Raw genomic sequence first — 16,427 nt, 5'->3', positions numbered from 1 at the left:
CATTTAGACTTTCGCACATAAGCTGGTATATTATGTAGAAAATGCTACCCAAGTGATATGTTTTAAATTACTCGTCCTCAAAGTTGGGGGAAATCAACGTGTGGTTGCATTGCCTGTGGAAGGCAACGAAGGTTTCATTTCAACTGTATCATGTAGCTGGGGAACTGAAGCTGAGATAATAACTTACCTAAGGCCACTTAGTGGCTCTGTGTGGGATTTGTATCCAGTTTCTTCAGTTCCACCAGAGCCACTAGGCTCCTTCGGTGACACGTCAGCCCAGAAAACATAAATGGAATAAACAAAAAGGAGAGGCCTCGAGTGCCTTCCTTTTTTAATAAAATTGTTTATAAAGAACAGTGGGAAGAGCTGATTTTGTGAAAAGGGTTCCTTTTAATTTGCAAACAATCATTTTACATAGTGCAAAGAATAGACTTTGCCATTACCACATAAGCAAACCAAAAGGCCCCTCCAGAGGCAGCAAGAAGGGCAACTGCAAGAGGAGACAACGGAGCAGGTACTGGATAAAAGGCAATTGCACATCATCTTCTTATAAAATAACACTCAGAAGGTTTGTGAGAGTGGGCAGCAGTTTGAACAAGGCACAGATCAGGAGTGGGCAGCTAGCTCCACAGGACAGTAGGCAGGCCTTTGCTGTAACACCACACATTTCTGCTCCTGCTCAATTCCCCATCCACCCCACCCCCAAAAAAATTGCAAAATGTGCAGTTCTACGCATCTAACTGCTTAGAAAGACTGGAATAAAACTCCTCAGATACCGATTTTTTGGGGGTGGGGTGGGATGGTTAGAGAGAATCACATATTATTCTAAATTAGGTTGTTCTCCAACTTGCACATTTCTTTAGTTGCTCAGTACAAATCAGTGCATGTAAACTCTGGTCTATGCTAGCAGAACTATAGAGCAGAGGAGACTGTACTGATTCAGACTGCAGGTGGGCAGGTTCACATTACTGAATGCTCCCCTCCAAATAAATAATAATAATAATTTGTTAGCTTTCTACTTGTAAATAATAAGGAGCAGGATGACTAAGAACCCCTCTCTGATGTGCTACTTTGTTTTTAACTTGTAGAAAGTTTTGTTATGTAGAGAAGGATTACAAAAATAGAATCACCCATCTGCAGCCAGAAGTTGTAGTCTGCCCTACTACCTTGTAACACATGTTGACTGTCTAGATCCAACTGATTATATAAACTCTCTTTGATCCCGTATATATATACACACACACATACACACACAATCACAAGCTCACTTGAATTTGTTAGCTTTATAGCTAGCTTGCCTTCAGCACTGTCTTCCTTTCTGACCTGCCATCATTAAGGCACTCAGTTTAGCATTTGCTCAAATCCATTTTTCTGCTACCAAACCTTTGGCTCCACACAATAGTACATCGTATCATTCAGAGGGATGCCACAGCTCTCCCTTAAAACCAAAGAACTTGGTTGGGATTCAGCTGCACTGTGCAATTTTAACTACAAGGTTTGAATTAAAAGAAAATTAAAAACATAATGCAGAAGACTTTCCAATTAAAAAAACAAAACTCCACACTTTGGGACGGTTTTAAATAGTCCCATTTTTACAATGCAACTGAAAAAAATCTGATTTTGCAACCCCCACACTGCGTACCCCCGCAACATTCAAACCAAGTGTCCTCAAATCTTAGCATCTGACTTAGCAGACAATGTGTTTCAACTAGGTAGACACTCTAGTTTTCAGGATGGGAAAATCTGCTTTGAGATTCCAGTCTTCATTCTCATTTTGCAAAGTGAAGTTTAGCCCCTGAAGCATTTGGGGGTGAGGGTTGAACAACCTTCCCAGAGGACACTGAGTAGTGTTACAAAAGGCAAGGTCTCCTGGATGCATTGCTCAAGTCTGCTGCAAAGGGTGCTGCGTAAGGTCACGATGGTGGAATTCATGACACCCTGACCTTTCAGCTGTGGACCTCATCTGTTACAAAGAGATAGTCACTGGGAAGTAAGCGCTATTAGAAACAACAGGGCATACTTCAAAGCAAACACGTAGGACCAGGGTGCCAGCCACATTCTAATGCTATTAAAACGATTCTGTGAAGGACGCTGATATCCGGTGCTTTTATACAGTCAGGATCAAGCCATGTTATGTCACAGCTTCAACAAGGCCGCAAAAATCTCTCCGGCCCAGGTGCAGCACTCCATTTATGACTAGGAACAGCTTTCAATAATTTAGAAAGCTCAAAAGAACACCACGAAGATAAAACTTGTCAGGGTTTCATACCTCTACTTCTCAGCTTTCTTTTTCCCAGTTTAAACATTCAAGAAACCAGGTGGCTCTGGTCAGGGTGGCAGGTGAGGCGGGTAAACCACTATCTGTCTTTCTCATCTCCACATTTTAGACACAGGATGACGATTAGCAGCAGCTATTCACTGAGTTTTCTATGCTTTTGGATTTGGTCTCGTGCCCAATTTCCAAGAAGCAGAGCTATGGATGCTTTCTGACTAGGTCTGGGGGAAAAGGGAGCCCAGAGGTTACTCTTACGCCAAGTGCAACAGTCAAAACAAACCACTCTAGCCTATGTCCCTTCCTACTTTCATAATTTTCCTTCTAGAATGAATGTTACTTGCACCTGGGAGACTGGTTTCGTCTTCTGGACTTAAGCGACCAGACCCAGAGCCAGGCTTTCTTACTGAGGTCACCACCCTGTTCAAATCTTACCCAGACAAGTAGTCATAAAAAAATTTATCTTATTATCAGTCCACACCAGAGCCTGGAGTCAAACCATGCAGTCTCCAGCACTGTTGATAAGAGGCTTGCCACCTGTTACGACTATATTTGGTTACATCAGCTTTCTCCAGCTGGACCCCAAAGAGGGAAAATATATATCAATCAATCAGTTGTGCAATAAAGCTGGAATGTAATAGTTTTGCATAGGTGACCTGTGGAAGTTACATGCCAGCAGAGACAAGAGGACCCTGACTTCAGCTTGCTAGTGAACTACTGTGTGTGGTGTCTCTGTGCTCCACAGCTGCACATTTGGTGTCCAACTTGCTTTTTATATGAAGTCTTGAAACAAATGAGCACAGAAAACCTGGAGGGGGGGGTGGGAAATGACAGTGCTGCCACAGCTCTTTCAAAATGACACATCAAAAAGATGCTCACTGGGTATTGGGAAGTACTTCTTGAAAGTAGGAATTCTGTGGTGCATGGTTTTCAAAAGTGCAAGCTAAATTAGTGAGGCTTTCTATGTATAGCACCTGTCAGAAATCTACACACCAGTGCTTGGAAGTATGAACTTTCCTACTACAGAATGCACAAATACATGTTAAGGTAACTAGACAATATTCTGAAGAGAACCATGAAACTGGTCTACTGGTCAGTTTCAGGTTGCTGAAGTCTCACTATTAGAACATACATGGGAAACTTATGGCTCTCCAGACATTATTGGACTCCAACTCCCATCAGCCTAGTCAGCATGGCTGATGGTCAGAGATTACAGGAGCTGTAGTCCAGGAACATTCCCCTGCTCTGGAAAGAAATGCCGGGGTGAGAATATTGTTTCATACCCCCAGTAAAAGAATGGAGGAAGGATTAACATATTTTCCCCAAGTGTTTACCAAACAAGCCTGCTAAGGGTTGTTGTTGTTGTTGTTTACATGCTAAGTTACAGGAAAGCCAAAAAATCTACAATTTCAGCACCTGCTCTCTTTGCAACAGGTAGCTCCTTACCAGAAATCTACCTTAATTACTTGTCAGCTTCTGGCTGACATTTTACCGGTTGTTTTTTTTAAGCCACGCTTTTGTATATTCAACATGATGGCTCAGCATCTTTAGCAACAGCAAAGTTCTAGATTATTACTGTGATTGGCTAGTGGCAGCAACAAGAAAATGAAAACAGAGGTGCATAGAAACCATCCACAGTATTTTCCAAGTTGCACTGACTGCAATAGTTCTTTGGAAATAAAAAGGGTAGCCATTGCCAATATCAACGATCAGCATAAAGCTGCTGTCAACCAGCTGCCATAGAAAGCAGCAGGTACAAAATGCCAGCAGCCCCACATGCTTTGGCCAATGCACATGGAAAGCTTGAAGGAATGTGGAAAAAGCTATCCCCTCCACATAGGTCACAGGTAGACATTGAGAGTCTGCAGGATCATCTGCCGGCAGAGTGGGCAGTTGCGCTGGTATATGGCCTGCTGCAGCAGGATTTCAGTGCACTGCTGGCAGAGGCAAAGATGCCGGCAGGGAAGTAGCAAAACTGTCTTTGTTTGGTCCTGGCAGATGACACATTTCTTCCGCTCTTCTTGTTCTTTGAGAAGAAGCCATGGGTCATCGTCGTCCTCCAGAGCATTAAGCTGCTCTTTTGTTGCAGGTTTGGCATGTGATGTGCTTGGTTCTTCACCAGGAGGCTGCAAGTGCTGCCCTGACTGCAGACTCCGTTGTGTAGTTGATTCCAGATCATCTTCTGTTCTGTGCTGGTTCCTGCTGCCTCGAGCTGCTGCCTGCCATGTTTGGCGGGCACGGGGCACAGCCTGCTGATTAGTCACAGGTGGTCCTTGTCTTCTTGGATGAGTTGCTCCAGGAGGAGCTGGTCCCTGAACTACAGCAGGTCCTCCTAGCCTTTCTTGGTTGCCCTCAATCAAAAGCTGTTGCTCTTGTTCCACATGGTGGTTTCCTCCCCTGCCACCTCTGTTCCAGCTAGCCATCTGGAGGCTCCAGTCAGCTAACCTGCGCCAAGCTTGCGAGCTCAAGACCATCTCCAATGACAAGAGTACAATCTGATACAGGCGGCGCATGTCTCTTAGCAGGCGCTGGTAAGAAGGCATGGTGTTCAAATAGCCAGACATTTGGCTTGCCAGTGTCCACGTCAGCTGAGGGTTGAGGATTAAGATGCTGGTGGCAAGAATCACAGACAGCAGCATCAAACCATAGAGGTTGAGGAAGAAAACATTAAGCAGCAGCTTGCTCACAGAGGCCAGCAGATCAAACGCCAACTGGCAGGGAGTCCATAGGAGGATGGCCATAGCGATGGCACTGCTGGACAGCCGTGCAACAAAAGCTGCAAAAATATCGGTGACCCTTAGAAAGGGGCCAACAACAGTTTCCCACAGGGCCAGTCCCAGAGAGAAAAGGTTCTGGGTTCCGATGAGGCAGATGTTGATGATGCTGTTGACGAAGTAAGCCACAAGGCTCATGACGATGGCACACACTTCGCACACTTGCCTGAGAAGTGACTGGCCGGATCCAACCAGGTTCCAGAAACCACGGTGCATAATTTCTTTGCTTTTAAGCGTCAGGTGGGTGAACAGGTGGCCCACTACTTTCAAGCTCTCCATGCTGGAGAAGAAGCCCCGCAGCATGTTGACAATGGTGTGCACAGAGCCCAGAGTCAAGTAATATAATGCCTCAGCTATGCATAGCGAGGATAACGTAATCCCATTCCAGCAGTGGATCACACAAGCAACCAAGGTATTGGGCAGGCTACAAACAAATGCAATGAGCCAGACGAGGAAGGACACTAGTGTGGAAAAGAGGAAGAAGTTGACATCCAGCAAGAGAACCAAGAGGTCCAAAATCATTCCCACACCATTGATAACCAAAAACACTAGATCCATAGTGGAGCTCCACATGGAGAGTGGGCAAAAATAGGAATAATTGGACTGACGAGAGTTTGATTGCCACTGAAGGGAGCTGCAACGCTTCCCAAAAGACTGAAAGGAGAGGTCCCAGTATCCTAGGAATGAATTTTTACGTATTTCAGAGTTTTATGAAATAAGGGACTGTTTCGGCATCAAGATGGAAAGTGCACTGAAGACAAACATTGATGCTCCCTTGTCCTTGAGGCTTAATCCCTTCCTTTAAAATTCGTAGGAATGCCCAATTTGGAAGAGGAGTTGCTTTTAGTTACGTCTCTCTCCAATTTGAATATACAAAGTATTTATTTCGGACCATGTAGCAACTGTTCCATTTTCCGAAGGGAGCACGTCTGGCTCCTAAATCAGTCACTTGACAAGAAAAAAATACTCTCACTTCACTGAGAGTTATTGAGATCTAAGCAAATGTCCCCATATGCTACAAGTGAGAGCTTCTTTCTTCCTGCTGAGCTTTTTATTTAAGGATTATGCTGACAGCAAAAGGGGTAGAAGCGAGCGTGTTTTTATTTGCATGGGGAAAATACGGGAGACCCCCATCAGACGAAAGGTGAGATTCTTATCAGTCCGATACAGTAGACGAGGGAGGCAAGTTAGGACATGCCCGCTAGTGTACTAGGGACGCATGCAGGGGAGGGGGGAGGGGACGAAAGGCTCCAGTGAAATCCCCTCCCCCTGAGGGGGCTCCTCGAAGAAGGTCTCCGAAGTCAGCTTAGGGAACTGGAGCCCAGACCGGGTGGGTCTCCCTCCGTAGCCCCCTTCCTCAAGGGGAGAGGACAGCACCCACTCCTCGCCTTGACAACCGCTGCCACCTTCTTGCGTTGCACCCCTCTCTTACTTGCAAGCAGCGGAATAAGGAAGGTGGGCAGGTCGTTCCCGTTAAGTCTATCAATCGCTCCCACTCGCCGCTGCATCCGAAGCTCTTACCTTCGCGCTGATGGGCGCCGCCATTTTGGTAGGCGGGGCCAACGCTCCGCAGCCAATCAACCCAGGGGAACCCGACGGACGTTTAACCGCCCAGCGCATGATTTGCTCGTCGTCGTTGTTGTTTTTCGCCTCCGTGCCACGATTGGGCAGTTTTGAAAAACGCCACTGGGCGGTTGACGGAGAGTGCCGAGGGGGCGTGGCTTTGCCGAGGCCGTTGAGAGGGGGAAGCACCGCCCCAATACAGTGGGAGAATAACCGCAGGAGGGAGGCCGGACGCTGCACGACTGTTAGTAGGTCACGTGATTCTGTAGTGGGCGGGGTCCCAGGTTTAAAAGGCGAGTGTATTATTGTGACGGGGAGTATAATTTTCCCGCCTTTTTTCTTGAGGGGATTCTCCCCCTCGTTTGAAAGGCGGGGGGGGGGGGCAAGTGTAGACAAAATACTCTTTTGTTATTTTAAATCTGAGGTGAAATTTCACGATTTTGTGAAAGGAGCTCAACTTGCAAACCGAAGGAAGGAGCTCATTTCCCCGCCCCACACCCTTTCGGGGGGAGGGATGTTTTTTGTAGCCTTTAAATAGCGAAGAACGAATCCTGTCAGCTATTTCATTGAAAGTGCTATTTTGATAATGTTATTAACAAAATAGAGTGAGAGAAACAACACGTTTCTTTTATATAGAAGGACAATCCAGAGGAAACCAGTAATTTTGCTATGTGTAAAGGTTTACCTTTCTTTGCCCCATGTAAAACATCAGACACCAGTGATACACAAAAGCATACAATTAAAAACCACACGAAATGTTTAAGAATCAGCTAACTATTGTGAAAGGACATATTTCTAATTGCTTGCATAAACCTGATGGAATTGAAAAGTCTTCAGCTGATGTTTAAAATTTGGGGGGGGGGGGGGAGGTCCTTACAAAGGTCTCAAAGTTTGACCCAAGGTTTTGGAGTTTTAGGCTGTACATTTTCCTGGGAGTATATCAGCATAGCTAGGATTTTCCTGGGGGCTTTTGCTGAGGGGGGCAGAACCTAAGATTTGTATTGATTTGCATTGATTTTTACTGATTGGGGGGCAGTTGCCTCCCTCCCCCTTCCTTGCTTATGTGGGAGTAAGTCCCTTTAAACTCGGGGTTTACTTCTGAGTAGGCAGGAACAGGATGCATTTATTTATTACATTGATATCCTGCCCTTCCAAAGGAGTCCAAGGTGGCAAACAAGTAATAAAGTATATATTCAAAACAATTCCAATGCAGAAGGGAACTCTGGGAAAGATATTGACTTAAAATGCTTGCTTTGTTAAAAAGTCCTTGCTTCAGAGACTTTGGAAGATGAGGGTTAAATATTGGGTTAAGGAAGCAGAAACATATATTATGGCATCCCCACCCTGCAGAATTGTCTCTTATGCACTTTTAAAGTTAACACAAAGGCCTGTCTAGTTCAGCAGCCCCCAAGCAAGACATGGAATCAACAGCTGTCTCTCTGCCCTTTTTTTCTCCAGTCTCTCCTACTAGTAATTGGTTTCCTGAGGTAGACTACCTGTGAGCCTGGAAATTCCACATAAATATAAACCATCTTTTTATATCTCCACAGTTTGTTCCAGCCCTGGCGTTCTCTATTCCTCTCATTGTGGGATAGACTGACTGAGAGGTGAACATGCACATAGCATAGCAAATGATCTCTGGAAGCAGGAAGGAAGATAGTGATCCTGCTTTCTTCAGCCTTTTTAAACGAAATTTAATCTAGTTATATCATGTTCTTCCAAGGAGCTCAAGGTGGTGCTACATTGCTCTCTTACGCCCCACATTTTATCCCCACAACAAGACTGTGGCTAAGAGGTTAAGCTAAGAGGGAGGGAAAGGGAATGGACCAAGGTCATCCAGTGAGCTTCCTCCAGTCAAAGGCGACTATGGGGTTGCGGTGCTCATCTCGCTTTCAGGCCAAGGGAGCCGGTGTTTGTTTGCAGACAGTTTTCCGGGTCATGTAGCCAGCATGACTAAACCACTTCTGGCGCACGGAGGACTGTGACGAGTGCCAGAGCGCATGGAAACGCCATTTACCTTCCCACTGCAATGATACCTATTTATCTACTTGCACTGGCATGCTTTCAAACTGCTAGGTTGGCAGGAGCTGGGACAGAGCCACGGGAGCTCACCCCGTCGCGGGGATTCGAACCGCCAACGTTCTAAACAGCAAGCCCAAGAGGTTTGGTGGTTTAGACCACACGCATCCCTGTCAATTGCCTATACCACATTAAGAATGGCATGAGCTTTCTTCCCCAAGTAGTGCTCCATTTTTCACAAGGACTACCCTTGAGGACTCAAGTTCTGTACTCTGAACCTCAGGAGACCTGATAACCTAATTCAGTTTGAAGGCTATTCTTTGTTCACCACATATTATGCTTCCTTTCTCACATCAACAGCCCTACACACACACACACCTGCAATGTCTGGGTGCTGTTTACCTGTGACAGAGGTGCTTTAGCTACAAGGGCAAGCATATATGCTTGGTTGTTGGCCCACCATGAGGGGTTGCACTGATCACCTTTTTTTTCTTTTTAAAAAATGCTTGTTCGGTACTTAGGGTCGTAAAACCTGTTCTGGCAAGTTTTAAATTAAACCTAGTAAGAAATTTGATCCGTCTTGTGCGTGCTTGGGGGAAATTAGAAAAAGCTACAAATGCTTATTTTCTGAGCAAGAAGTCAAGGCTAAATTGCTGTTAAATTCATTCAAGGCTAAATTGCAAAAAAAGCAAAACAAAAGCAGCCTCTTTTCCTGTTTGCTGAGATTTATACCTTCCATAAGTTGTAGCAAGGTTATCAAAACCGATGCCTTTCTATTTGTCCTAGCAAAAGGTTATCACCACAGATTTCCTTCCATTTGCTTTAGCAAAAGAGATTTTAAAACATAAGGAGGAGCCCTGCTCAATCGAATGAAAGGTCCATCTACATTTTGCTTTCCCACACTGACCACAACTTGTTTAAGTTGTCACTTCAGTTTTCTATACACCACTTAGATATTTGTAATACATTGTGCAGTGCAGTCATACCTCATGGTATATTTGCTTCATGATACGTTTTTTCAGGTTGTGTCCCGCGGCAACCCGGAAGTACCAGAAAGGGTTACTTCCGGGTTTCGCTGTTCGCGCAGGTGCGCAAAATGATGTTGCCCACATCCACAGAAGCGGCGAATCGCAACCCACGTGTGCACAGACGCGCCACTGCAGGTTGCCTTCTGCTCATGTTGTGAATGGGCCTCCGGAACGGATCCCGTTCGCAACCAGAGGTACCACTGTATAGAAATGATGTAAATAATAAAAAAAAAACATGCAGTAACAACATTTATTATTTAATAGGCAAGACAAGCTCCAAGGAATATAAAAACTTTTTCCCTCTGGCAGTGGAAAGAAAGCAAGGAAGTTATGTGACAGTTTATTTGCAGTCAACCAAAACATATTATTTTAGAATAGTTCTTGTTTTCCATCTTTTTTTGTTTCAAACTGTTTATATACATTATTTTGACAGCAGTTGACATTACTTCAGAAAGTGTTATGACTGGAACAGAATGGAACATTTTACCATTCCTTCCAAAATTCATAAGTTGTTTTAGCTTCTTCAGAAAAGTATTTGCAGTAAGAAGCATACAATAAGCCTCCAGTAGAAGACCTGATACAAAAAGTCCCTCCTTCTGTTTGTTTGTTGCTAGGCGTTATGATATGTGATGATTCAACAGCCAGACTTGTCTTAATTCATTTTGTCCTTGTATCATGTACAGACAATCACTTGTTCAGGCAGTCCCCCCCCCCCAAACAATGTGTACTCTAGTGTGGGGCAGAGTGTGAATTTATTCCCTCTAGGTTGTGCTTCTGGTACAAAAAAACCCCACAACCTTTCTGCAGAAAATTGTGGTTGCTGAAAAACACATGAAACAGTATGCCTTCTTATGAGCATAATTTTCCACATTTGTGGTTTAGCTGGGATGCAAAAGTGCCTATCCTGAAGCATCAAAATCTCTCAACTGTACTGAAAGAGATTGTTTTAGACAGGGAAGTCATAGGGTTAATCATGACTTTGGGCCAAGGTAATGGAAAAATATCTTGGCTTCAGTTCAGTCCTGCAGCGCAGTGTTCTCTACAGTGGCGTCCCTAGCAACATTCTGCTATTGCTCCCAAAGCCGTCTTGTCTGCTGCTTCCCCCCAGCTCTGCTTTCCTGGTGTTCTTTGGTGTTTGTATTTTTCCATTATGAAGAGCTGTTTGTACTCTATTTGTGCAGGTGCCCTTTCTCCAAAGTCTAGAAGAGTCAAAGCTTAATTGATTTAACAGAATCTGAGCCTTGTTTAAAGCCAGATGCCCTGGTCTTAAAGGCAGGGCTGCATATTATCACATTTGTCCTGTTTTCTTCATTAGCTGTAGAAAACAAACTTGAACTGAGTATTTACACCAATTAGATTGGAAGAATAAGCCAAGATATAAGAGCAATTCTTCTTAGCACAATTTCCTTTGCTATTAGTTTAAATCATAAACAGCATGGGGAACATTATTTAAAGAAATGGCCCATGCAGATATGACTAGACTGATTCCTTTCTATACTGTGTACTGGAACAGAAAGCCTGATGGATAGAAAGTGAATGAAAGACACTTTAAATTCAGATGGACATTTAGCCTATATATTGTTATCCATCCATCCATCCAGTTTTTTACATCTGAACTGCAGATGCAGGAAGGGGAGGCAAAAAAACTGGTGCATTGTTTATGAAAACAGCTTAAACCTCAGAGCCAGTGTTTGAAACTCCCATTGTTCTAGGTGCATTTTGTGACAGGGAATTTCATTAGAGCGAGCGGTTTCTCAGCTCTGGGCACAGTAGTACACCTAAGATTTCAGATTAAAACTGCAGAGTGGAAGGAAAGGAGGACCTTTTCCTGCCTCTCCACTTCCAGCTACTCTCTGAAGACTGGGAAAGAGACCCTCTTCAGAATATTCATTCATCTTCAGCTTTGTATTGTCATATAAAAATCATGCCTGGACATTCTGTTGTTGTGCCCATAACCTAGGTTTAAGGTGCCATTTAGCTCCTAGCTTTCATATCTCAGTTTCTAACACTGCTCAGAGCCACAGATGAAATTTAGCACAGCAAGGTCTTGTCCTAGCTACTGGAAAACATTTGTGCACATAATATAGACTGACATCCTCTCCATAAGGTATATCTTGAGACATATAGTAAGTACCAGGACTGAAGTGGGATGGGAGTGGGACACAGCAGATAAAGAGAACAAAGGTGTATTGGCAGCATTTCAAGAGCTAAGCTCCATAACGTAAGACATATTTGAACATAATACATATGGATAAGATTATATGAAGGCCTGCAATAAAAGCGGATTGGGGAGGGGGCTGTGGGTTGCAATGGTTCATCATGATGGTGGCGGGAAGCTCAGCACCTGCCCGTAGCTCAGTACAGCCATGCTGCAGCAAGATTTATGCTCTCATCCCAAGCATTACATTATGTGTCATGCTTTAAATTTCTTCTCTTGAGGCATGACCCTCCTCAACACAAACACACAGAGACACCCCCTCATTAGGGGCCCATTCTTGCTTGGAAATTAACATTTTTGTGTTGCTTTCCAAGCATCCATAACTGTTCCAGTGCCACCACAAGAGGCTCACTTCAAGGAATCAAGCTTACATTCCTTTCCCTGATTCCAAACACAAGTGCTCAGGGCTTGGCATTCCTTTCCCCACAATACTGAAAGCAACAGGTTAAGAATCTGTATGTAAACTGTAAGGCAAACTGCAGGGTTAGCAAAAACAAAACAAATTCCTTCCAGTAGCACCTTAAAGACCAACTAAGTCAGTTCTTGGTATGAGCTTTCGTGTGCATGCACACTTCTTCAGATGCATGCACTTCTTCTTCAGATGCAGGGTTAGCACTTAGGGTCCCTGGAGAGCAGCATTCCACACCCATTGAGCTCTGAAGTCAGTGATGAAAAGCTCCGAGCTCTTTGAGCAAAACCCTCAAGCAGAGGGCTTTTTAAGGGAACGGAAGGAGAAAAATGTTCTATGGGAAAGAGAGCAGAAGATCCTCTCACTTGCTCAGTTAGGAGAGCATCCGCCACAGTTCACTGTGGACGCTTGTTGATCATATCCTTAGTGTGGCTGTGGACAATGTGTGTTGCAGCTTTGCAACTCTTGAATACCTCTTAAGCTAGTTGTATGGAAAATTCTTCTTAAATATTACAGTATAAAAGCATGGTTCTTGAAATTGTAGACAGAGCAAGAGTCTTCCTAGTTAAGATTTGACCCACTGCCCTGCTAGTGTAAGCAATAGTCTCCTGGTGGTTCCAGGATGTCATTTCTCTTGGGGGAAGGGGACAAAATATGGTCCCAGATACCACTCCTTGTCTTGGATATGTCAACTGTGTTCGTTTCAATTTATGTATTTTAAGGAGATTTATTGTTAATCTTTTATACCTCTCAATAATTACAGCAGTGTAGCAAGACAAACAGCAACATAGGGAAAGAGTAAGGGGGCTCGTGCCTGGACAAGGACATGTAGTACAGCAGAGCTTTCCAAACTGTGTGTCGCGACATGTTAGTGTGTCGGCTGCAGTGTGTAGTGTGAACGCTCCCTGTTCTCCCATGACTGGAAAGGGGTTAGTTTCACCACTGTTTTTCTAGTAAAACTGAATAACTGTGTCACGAAATGATGCATGTCTAAAAAGTATGTCACCAACATGAAAGGTTTAGAAAGCTCTATAGTACAGTATGACTTTGTAACAGTAACCATCCAACATGGAGAGCCAATAAACTTGCTAGTGAAGTTTGGGATGCACAAGTGATCTGAAGTAGGAGAGCAGGGGAAAGTATTTTGACTGCAATGTGGGTGGCAGCACTGATAATACACACTTCATGTGTCATTACAGTTTTATCCATGCTCTCTGCTTTCTTCTTTGATCTGCCTTTTCCTGGCCATAAAACAAGAATTAGTTGTACTAGCCAAACTGTTGCCTTCATTTTGATCTTTATTGTTTTCTTGAGGGGTTGAACATCTGTTCCCTCTATACTTAGAGAGGCCAGCTATACATTGAAATCCCCTGGTCTAAAATTATTACACTACACACAACAGCTCCATTGCTACACATGAGCTTGCAATTGGCTCTTATGATGTTTATTATTGACTAAAAGGCCAAAGGGAAAACACTACCCAACATCCACAACACATCTCTTAGTACTTAACAGTGGACTCAAGGGGGGGGGGGGGGAGAAAATGTAGCCTGTAGGCTGTTTAAACAAAACCATAGCTGTATTTCTCCATTCAAAGATACCATCATTACTGTCTGTATACACAACACTCATGCTATCATTATTCTAATAATCTGAGTCGTGCAGTCAATGCAGCTACCAAAAAAGGCACCAGATTGCATTTATTTATAATCCTGTTAAATTAGCAATGAGCCAATCTCTTCAGTTCTCACCATAACAGTCTCTGTTTTCATGTTGATATTAACTTACTCCCCTCAATTTTCATTTTGTGGATTTCTTTGGTGTGATTGTCTTTTCTTCTCTAATTTCATACATTTCTTTCTGCTTCTGCCATCCTCCCCTGCTCCTCATCTCACACACCCTTTTACAACGTAACAGAGCTGGAGATGCTTTCGGCATTTATGGTAATGTTTGGATTTGTGATCCCTAAAAAAAGAAAGAAAGATGGCCTCTGTCCATTTCATTCAGTTTTATTTGTGGCAGGCTGTTGAGCTGGGGGAAATGAAGCATATAAGAGGCATCCCAGGACAAGCTAGGATTTGTTCGTGAAATGCTCCTCTTTATGCTTTCTTTTCTGCTCCTTAACACTGTTTTCTGTCACTGGTCGCTTCAAGTTAACCAGTTTATTGAGCAGTCATGCTGCTTTTGTTTGCATGATGTTTGCAGGGAGGATAGACAATGCTATCTATTTATTCAGCATTCATTCTGGTTTGGTCTTGTGGAGGTTATATGACATTATGTCAAGTAACTGTCATCCCATACTTTCCCCATCAGTTTCCTTATGGCAAAAAGACAGGGGAGCGGGGGCAGGGAGAAGTAGGCTTGTTGAACAAGAGTACTAAATCAACCTGGAGTGCTAAATCAACCTGTACAACCTGGATTGTGTTTATGTGATCGAAGTCCACCTGAAAATAGTGACAGCCCAGAAGTGGCCACTCTGTGTGCCATGGCACCGCCATCTGTTTAAATGGAGGGGCTTTTTGGCTCTTCATTCCAGTCCCATTCATAACTTCCTCCTGCATGCGGAGGATTCTCCCTGAACCTAACATTTAACTTCCAAACTGGACATTGCATTTGATAGGCAGGTCTCAAACAGAAAATATTATTGGTGTGCCCATTTGAAATATTTGGCGGAGGCTGACCTCCTGGCACTTTTTCCAGCCAAGAGAGCATATTACTGCTCTCCTCACCTGCCCTTTGCCTAGACATTTAAAGTCTGGAGACTCCAGTTTATAAGGTGACCCTACACACCATGAGATAGGTATTATCATGTGTCAGCTGTATCCCCAAAGCTGCAGTACAATACCTGAGTCATGATAAGGGGTTGTTATTTCACTCTGTCATAACTGCTTACATCACAGGATCTGGGAATCTCTCTTACAAAAGCATGAGTGCAGCTCTTGGCAATAAGCTGGAAATAACGAGGCGACTCAGTTAACATGCAGCAGCTGAAGGCCTACAGCAGAACAGAAGGACACTCAACTTCCTACTGTTTGGAAAGTACCGTCAAGCATTGCCTCACTCCAAGTTCCTTTGCAAAGCTGGCTCTTGTTTCAGACAGTTGCTGAAGGTGGGCACACACTCATTTGCTTGGAAAACAAATCAACAGCTGTCCCTTTACAGCTGTGTCATCCTTGCTTCAAGAATATAGTGCACTGTTTCCTACATGCTTGTTTGACTCAGATGACTCTGATTTACTGTTGTTTTGATTTTGAGAATTGAATGAACTTCCCAGATCTGCCTCATGCTTCATTCTCAAATTACCAGCCTCCCTTATCTAATTTCATTAGGAGTCATTTATGCTTATATTTATGCGGGCAGAGCCCTGGAAGAGAACAGCCTCTGGCAGTTGGCACTGAGAATTGCCAGAATTCCAGGCAATAGCATCTATTGTAGGAAAGTGTGACTTGGTCTTCTAGCAAAGACAAAACAGTTTCTCTCCAAGTGCTTTAAAAACTTGTCATGGTTGGCAATGTCTGCGTGGCCAGAAGTCTCCCAGCATTATCACTAAAATGGCAATTTAAAGGTAGTTTAGTGGCAGCTGTTCAATGACTGACTATTATTTAGTAGTCTTTGCATAAGACCTGCATTGGTATTAAATGCTCATGGTTATGCTTTTATTGCATGAATATTACATTTTTCTAACACAAAACCCACCGAAATTTGCACAGAGGTCTACACAATTCATCCCAGTGGCTGTGTACATAGTCACATTTCCTCTGCATGCACTGCACTCCCACCAATGGGAACACATGACATTAGCCACGACCCACATCTATTTTGAAGTTTTTTGAGAATGTAATGTGTTTTGATGCACTCCCCCCCCCCAACCAGCTTTGATCCAATTTGAAATGTAAACCATATCTGGGCCCGCCCCCTGCCCACCGAAGTAGGATACTTGCAAACACAATCACGTATACATGTGATTCAAAACCCAGCAGAAAAAATGACCTTGCTGCATTTTAAGCCAGTATTGGTGTGCCCACTGCTGTTATGACTGCTGTGTAGGATGTGGTTGATCATGAGCCCTACAAAATATTGGCTGCAATTTGACCATTCAGCCACACTTTTAAGAGACAAGTACCAGCATGGATCCATGCCCCAC

The 16,427-nt window shown here is 43.8% G+C and overlaps 1 protein-coding gene and 1 long non-coding RNA gene across 2 annotated transcripts; one reads left to right on the top strand and one right to left on the bottom strand.

Annotated features, from left to right (window-relative positions):
• Positions 1-370: 370 nt before the first annotated feature.
• Positions 371-6,623, bottom strand: RNF26 (ring finger protein 26). Its single transcript, XM_081843144.1, has one exon. The coding sequence runs from the start codon at positions 5,617-5,619 to the stop codon at positions 4,114-4,116; it is 1,506 nt and encodes a 501-aa protein (XP_081699270.1). The 5' UTR covers positions 5,620-6,623; the 3' UTR covers positions 371-4,113.
• Positions 6,624-6,885: 262 nt separating this feature from the next.
• On the top strand, positions 6,886-16,062 carry LOC309331162. Its single transcript, XR_014151739.1, has 3 exons — positions 6,886-7,214; positions 8,160-8,216; positions 15,184-16,062. It is a non-coding gene; the product is annotated as an uncharacterized lncRNA (long non-coding RNA).
• The last annotated feature ends 365 nt before the right edge of the window (positions 16,063-16,427 follow it).

This window comes from Podarcis erhardii (genome assembly GCF_964252035.2).
Source record: "Podarcis erhardii genome assembly, chromosome: 16".
Taxonomy (NCBI): domain Eukaryota; kingdom Metazoa; phylum Chordata; class Lepidosauria; order Squamata; family Lacertidae; genus Podarcis; species Podarcis erhardii.
This window is presented reverse-complemented; position numbering and strand designations above follow the sequence as displayed.